Source organism: Solanum dulcamara, chromosome 2, assembly GCF_947179165.1.
Source record: "Solanum dulcamara chromosome 2, daSolDulc1.2, whole genome shotgun sequence".
NCBI classification, from domain to species: domain Eukaryota; kingdom Viridiplantae; phylum Streptophyta; class Magnoliopsida; order Solanales; family Solanaceae; genus Solanum; species Solanum dulcamara.
Genome location: NC_077238.1, coordinates 79,748,839 through 79,756,163, shown reverse-complemented (window position 1 = coordinate 79,756,163; position 7,325 = coordinate 79,748,839). Strand labels below are relative to the sequence as shown.

The window sequence follows — 7,325 nt, the reverse complement described above, 5'->3', positions numbered from 1 at the left end:
CAGCTAAATGAGATTTAAACGTGAAATTCCATTATATATATACTAATTAGGTTTTTTTTTATCTTCATTAATTAGGACTTTCTCCTTATATTTAGCCTAAAATCATGTGTCAGCAGATTCTATATCTAAAATTACCCAGAATCGTATTTGACTCAAATTGTGATATATTTGTTATATTTAATAAATAAGGAAAACTATATGTTTAATAATATTGGAGTTTATTTAAGTTAACCTATACTTTTCTCTATAACGAACTTTTCCCCGACGGAATCCAATTGTATATATTTTTTTCCTCCTCTTTTTCTCTCTGTTTTACATTCAATCAGAACTTTTATTCTTTGTTTTGTAATAAACACAATTGTTACTGAACTTTACTTGAACTAGGGTTTATCGTAAATAATTTTTCTATTTCTTGGATTTATTATTGTTGTTGTTGTTGAAAACACAATTATTATTGAGCTTTATTTGAGCACAGGGTCTATTGTAAACAACCTCTGTATATAGTTAGGGGTAAGATTTGCCTATATTCTAACTTTCCCCGACTCTATACCTATGGTGTTATTGGATATTATGTTGATGTTGTAAACACTTTTTTTTTGGGTTTCCCACCCGGTGTCTAGAGTCTGTGTTGGAGTCCCGACTAAATCCGAATTATTGGATATTATGTTGATGTTGTAAACACTTTTTTTTGGGGTTTCCCACCCGGTGTCTAGAGTCCGTGTTGGAGTCCCGACTAAATCCGAATTGTGTACTGCTGGGCCAAATATTTAGGGATGACACTCCCTTTAAAATTTTCTCCATAATTAGGACTCGAACCCGAGATCTTTGATTAAGGGTGGAGAAGTCTCACCACGACACCACAACCCATGTTGGTGTTGTAAACGCAATTGCATGTCAGATTAGCTTGAACCTAGTGTCTACCTTAAACAACCCTTTTATCTTTACCGGTTAGGGTTAGGGGTAAGGTCAGCATACATTACCCTCTTAAGACCTTACTAGTGGAATTACTAGGTATTTTGTTGTAAATACAATTGTTACTAAGCTTTACTTGAGCCAGGGGCCAAATGTAAACAACGACTTCTTTATCTCTAGGACGTAAAGTAAAGTCTGCGTATAGTATACCTTCTTCAGATTCCATATGTGTGATTACTAGTTTTTTTTTTTCGTTGTTGTTGTAATGACAATTGTTACTGAATTTGCATCATGATTATGTATTTATGTTAATTTCTCAAATAAAGCCTATATAGATTGTGTCAAAACTAATACCCCATAACTATTTAGTATTAGCTTTTTTATCAAAATTATTGACTGTTATATTAGAGGTTGATGTGTATATCACATTGTTTGTAAGCAATGTTTTTAAAACTAAATTTAGTTGAAGTACCTATTGGATGGAGTTGAGTTTGATAATGAATTTATAGTTTTAGGCTTAAATATTGTTTCGCGTTTATCAGCCACTCTAGGCTTGAGTGAACAGTGTTACGTGGTACTTGTGCTGATAGAAGATAACAGGTACTTGTGCTTAGGTTTTCATGTACAAATTGATAGAATGATTCAATTGTAATAAAGATGATAGATTGAAACTCTTGTCTAATGTGTTCATTGCTCGAAGTATTTTCTCTAACGAATAGCATTTTTTTTTCCAATTTAGTAGGGCGCGAAGATGAGTATTCTATCAGAAGAAGAGCTCTCAAGACTTTACAGAGTTCGTAAGACAGTTTTGGAAATGTTGAATGATAGGGGCTATCTTGTTGGAGAATTTGAAATAAAAATGTCAAAACAAGAGTTCCTTCAGAAGTACGGTGAAAACATGAAGAGAGAAGACCTTGTAATTCTCAAAGCCAAATGCAACAACGATTCTGAGCAGGTGCACGCTCTTCAAAAAGAATGTATCTTTTTTTTTGACATGTTTAAAATCACAAGATTAAAGGATGTTTTGATACTTTTTGTGTATTTTTTTAGTCTAAGACGATAAGATTCAAAAGTTTCTTTACTTTCCTAAATGTCTGTTAAGTCAAAATCAGACAAACAATGATATTCCATGGTTATTGATTGCAGATGTATGTGTTCTTTCCTAAGGGGGCAAAGTTTGGTGTTGAGGAAATGAGACCTTATACTGAACGCATGATTAAAGAAAAGGTCTTCCAAGCAATTTTTGTTATACAACAAATTTTGACTTCCTGTGCTCGTAGCTTGATAAGTGAAGTATCTACAAACTTACACTTGGAGATCTTCCAGGTGAGTACTCTACTATTGATAGTTGAAACGTGTTTTGATAAATAGTTGATTAGTTCAGATAGAAAACTAAAAAAATCGAAATACTTTAGATGTGTTTTATGATCCTTATCTCGAAATACTTTAGATGTGTTTTATGATCCTTATCTCGAAATACTTTAGATGTGTTTTATGATCCTTATCAAAGTACCATTTACATTTTGATAATGGGACTATGAGCACGTTTGGCTTAGCTGATTATAAATAGTTGGACAGCATTTTAAAAGTATTGAAACTGCTTTTATAAGCCGTTACGTGTTTGGATAGAAGTGTTGAATTGATTTTATACATCGTCATGATGTGTGTTTAATATTTCAGGAAATAGAGTTGTTGGTTAATGTTAAAGATCATGTTCTAGTTCCTGTGCACCATCCACTTACTCCTGAAGAAAAGAAAAGTTTGTTGGAACAATATACTGTGAAAGAATCACAGGTTTGTCTTAGTAGTCGTAGTAGTATTACACTTGCTAAACTATGTTGACCTATATTTCTTGGACCCTCCAAAAATGTCGCCTTACCCTTGTTGAATCCTCCAAAATGCATAACGTTTAACTAATCGTTTTGCTAGATACAACATTTAGATAGCTGTTGTTGATTCTTCGTGACTAATATTTTTCTTGTGTTAAAACAGCTTCCTCGAATTCAGATCACCGATCCAATTGCTAGATATTATGGGCTAAAACGTGGTCAAATTGTGAAAATTATCAGACCAAGTGAGACTGCAGGCCATTATGTGACTTACCGATGTGTGGCTTGAACTAGTTTTGATGTTTACACAGTTTATATATAAGTAGTGACCAGAAAACTCGAGTACTAAAGTTGTTTTTTAGTAGTATTTACTTTCTTTTTTTGTTTTGCGCGTACCTTGACTATTTCACTTAAATACATATCGAACTAGTTTTGATGTTTACACAGTTTACATATAAGTAGTGAGTAGAAAAGTTTAAGTTATTTGCTTCTTTGTTTTTTGCAAGTATCTTGACTATTTCACTAATACATATTGAGCTTCTTACTACCTCTCACCTACTCGGATACTAGATGGGGAAAAATCACCTAATATTCTCTGTCCTACCTTGTGATTTGAGCACTAATCTTCAAAGTTTGCACTCTCCTCTTTAACCACTAGGCCACACCAAGGTTGAGGTTGCTCTTATAAATAGATAGATCAATCTTCAACAAGAAAACTATCATGTTAACACTCTAGACAAAAAGTAAAGAGGATCAAACCCCTCTAAGAATTAGAACAAGACTTGAAGCTTCCATCAAAGCTGTTAACATGCAGTTAGTGGCGGAGACACAATTTTCATTAAAAGGATTCTTTTATTCACTATATATATAGTGTTGTATTCCAATGAAAGGGGTTCAAATAAAACCCCTTTGGCCCCTCTAGCTCCGCCCCCACCTGCAGCTTCCCCAAACTGTCAATACATCTTATTGGTTGGAAGAAAAAAAATGAAATATACATGACCAAAAGCATAACCAAAACAGGTTAACTTGAAAACCCCTAGTAGATTTTGATGGAAATCAATACAAATAATATGGTTCAAATTCAATAACCTTCTAGCCATTAAAATAAACCTAGATTCCAGCCTAATTGTGCTAAAAAATAATATAAATAAAAAGAAAACTATAGACTCACTACTAATTAATCCTGCCCTATATATAAACATACTTGATGTAAATCCTCTGCTACTCCACAATCCTCTGCTTTCTCATCTCCAAAACTTTCCTATGAGAATTTGAATGTAAATCAGCTGAAAAAGTAGGACTATTCGCGGGGCGATACTCGGGAAACAACCTTCCAGACTTATACCGGACCCCACAAGCGTTGCACAATGTCTTAGGTCCTGTAGGACCTGCACGCCATTGTGGGGTCTTATCGACCCCACAATGCTGACACCTCCTACCAATGCTAGAACCTCTTTTAGGTTTAGTCATTGGTATTGAGAGTAATGCTAGTCCTTTCTTACAAGTAGTGTTCTTGAATTTCACTTGGTTACCCCACACACATGAATTCACACTTTGCAAGGCGGTTCTTCTCCTTCTCTTGCTCCGTGCACGAACGGGGTAGTTAATGGGGACTTGTAGGATGTCAGAGGCGCGACTTATATACACGTTTCCCTTAACATTTACGTGACAATGGTTGGTGGTGGTGCTGATGGTGCTACTATTTTCCAGTACTGAATTTGGGCTGTGATGATCAAATATGACACTAGGGACATGATCAGATAATATGTCAAACTCTACTTCTGGAAATGCATCTTTATTCGAAAGCCATTCCAATTCTTCCTCTACATAATCCTGCAAAATGTATCCGCGTTAATACCCTTACGAGCATCTAACAACAACAACATATTCAGTGTAATCCACAATTGAGCCCGCAGAGGGCGGCATGTATGCAGTCTTACTACACCCTCGACCTTGTGAAGGTAGAGGGAGGTCGTTTCTATTACACCCTCAGCTCAAGCAACTCGTATGAGCACAGCTAGTTGACTCATTACTCTGGTTTTCCACTTCTTAGGAATAATAATTTCTCTATACTATTCGCTCTGTTTTAATTTATATGGCGTTGTTTGATTATCTCAGAGTTTACGAACACTACTTAAAAAAACATAAATTTTTGACAAACATCTTGTCGGAAATTCGCTCCTCGAGAGGATACTTCCAATGGAAAGTACATCGAAAACGCTTCTAGCAGAAATTAGCATTTCCTTAAGACTTTTGAAACTTATTGTTCTAAACATATCATATCATATGTGTGTGTTTTAAGCTATAAAAGCATGTTATTAATGATAAAAATGAAAAGTTTAAGATTAAATTATTTTTAATATAGAAGTGACATTTTTATAGAAACATACTTGAAAAAAAAAAGAGTCACGTGAAATTAATTAAGGGAGTGATAACTTTTCCCGTGAATCTTACCCTTGCCGTATCTAAAAGAAAGATGAGTTATTGACTTTATTTTATTGTGGTGTTGCATCTCATAGTAAACTTGAAAATATCTAAGAGGGAGTCTAATCATTTTAATATTTGCACCCAAAAAAGGCCAATTTCAAAGGAATTTTTGCTTAGGGACCAAAACGTCTTTTTGTATTTAATGCAATGCAAGTGGAAAACGGATACGTAATAGTGACTGCCAACTTACCAATCATAAAGAGATGTCGGCAATATTTTCAATTCCAAAAGTACCCCTATCATTTACCCCACTTTTTTTTTTTTTGGTAGAACCACTGTTTGAATTTATGTGAGTTATTTTTTTCGTTTTAAAAATTAAAAGGGAATTTATTTCCTTTTTATCTTTAACTTTTTAATTTTTTTTCTAGATTTAAAAATAAATTAATTATTTTTACTCCTAGTTAAAAAAAATTCATTTTACGATATACTTTTACATCACATAAATATTATGCAGGTTTAAGAATTAAGATTACAATTTTTTAACTTCTTTCTTTTTAAAATTAATCCAAAATAGATTCACATAAATTAAAACGAAAAAAATATTAAAAAACAAGCCATGAATAAATCTTAAAGGGTCGTTTGGTACATGAAATAGGAATAAAAAAGGATATTTTATGCATAGGATATGTCATGACACATGAGATATAGAATAGTAATCATTTTAATAAATAGCGAAATAAAATAATTTTGAAATTAGTTAATACCCTATATTAAACATGAGATAAAATTAATCTCAAATTTATTTCGAAATATTATTCTTGGGTAAAATCGTCCAAACATGGTATTCTCGAACACCTCCACTTTTGTTAGTCATCTAACCAAGAAGGAAAAAGTATCTTATTCCCTCATCCAACTAAATTACCCCCTCTTTCATTGTTTATTCACGAAAATGCCATTCTAATGAAAAAAAAAACAAAAAAAAAACATCAATCAAATTACTTACAGGAAATGAAGGGCTACGATTATCTTGAAGAAATCCAACGGTGTTTGAAGATTCAAAAGAAGAAGAAGAAGTTTGGTATTTCTCATCATCATCCAAAGAGAAATTAAGAATATCATCATCTACCATAAAACAAGTTGTTGAGTCCATAGCTTCCATTTTCATAAAATTTCTTTTCAATAGCTGAAAAAAAGTAGAAAGAAAAAAAAAATCTATAGAATTCAATAAGTTTTTGGTTTTTATTTTTGGCTATGTGTTTGGTTTGAATTTGTTAAAAGAGAGAGAAATATTAGGGAGAAATAATGGTGGGTAGAAAGAAAGAGAGAATATGTTTCCTCTCTCTTTCTTGTTATTATTATTATTGTTATCAATAATATCCGTGTAATGAAATGGATAAGATTTTTTTATTAATTAGAGGTCTTGATTATGAAAGAGCACTCTTTTCAAATGAATTTTATTTTATGTGACTTTGAATTAATTAGATTTTAATTCAATATCAAATTAAAAAAATAAAAAATAATTATCGTTATTGATAATATTAAAAAATGTGATACGGTAAATAAAACTCATTATTTAATCAAACGCTATTTCAAAATAAGTTTTATCTTGTGTGAATTTAATTTAATTGAATTTTAATATAAATACCAAAAACATGAAACGAAAAATAAAAGGATGTTGATTTTTCGTCTGTTTTTTTATTTTATTTTATTTCTTTTTACGTTTGTCATAGAAATGATACCCTGCTTATCTCACTATTTTTCTTTATTTTTTATTTGACACCGAATTCTTATTTTGTATCTTGATTAATTCAATTTACTTAGTATAAGATTCATTAAAAAAGAAAAATATTTCTTATTAAAAAACAATCATCCTCATGACTCGAACCCTTAATATGTGAGTTATTATAATTTAACACAACATATCTAGTGTGATCTCTTAGGTGAGGCTTGAAAAGAACTAAGATATACCTAAATCTTATCCTATGAAGTTGTATAACATAGAAAGGTTATTTTAAATTTTGGCTTAAGAAAAGTGTTATATGAGTCACAACTAGTGGCGGACTCAGGATTTTTAATAAGGGGGTTTAAAATCTGAAAAAGTAGACACACGAACTAGCCGAAGGGGATTCGACATCTAATATTTATACATAAAAAAAT

General features: G+C 32.0%; 2 protein-coding genes across 5 annotated transcripts; one reads left to right on the top strand and one right to left on the bottom strand.

Annotated features, from left to right (window-relative positions):
• Nucleotides 1-215: 215 nt before the first annotated feature.
• LOC129878167 (DNA-directed RNA polymerases II and IV subunit 5A-like) lies at nt 216-3,183 on the top strand. Of its 4 annotated transcripts, none has more exons than XM_055953441.1 (5): nt 216-277; nt 1,652-1,867; nt 2,059-2,238; nt 2,593-2,706; nt 2,905-3,183. In XM_055953441.1, exons 2-5 carry the CDS (start codon nt 1,664-1,666, stop codon nt 3,028-3,030), a joined length of 624 nt encoding a protein of 207 aa, XP_055809416.1. In that variant the 5' UTR covers nt 216-277; nt 1,652-1,663; the 3' UTR covers nt 3,031-3,183. The 4 variants fall into 4 exon arrangements, with proteins under 4 accessions (XP_055809416.1, XP_055809418.1, XP_055809417.1 ...); XM_055953443.1 differs by having other exon boundaries at nt 223-277; nt 1,655-1,867; XM_055953442.1 differs by lacking the exon at nt 216-277 and adding an exon at nt 323-510 and having other exon boundaries at nt 1,655-1,867.
• Nucleotides 3,184-3,615: 432 nt separating this feature from the next.
• Nucleotides 3,616-6,471, bottom strand: LOC129880947 (GATA transcription factor 1-like). The gene is made up of 2 exons (XM_055955224.1): nt 6,172-6,471; nt 3,616-4,574 (listed from the first exon to the last, which is right to left on the bottom strand). Exons 1-2 carry the CDS (start codon nt 6,331-6,333, stop codon nt 3,963-3,965), a joined length of 774 nt encoding a protein of 257 aa, XP_055811199.1. The 5' UTR covers nt 6,334-6,471; the 3' UTR covers nt 3,616-3,962.
• Between the last annotated feature and the right edge of the window lie 854 nt (nt 6,472-7,325).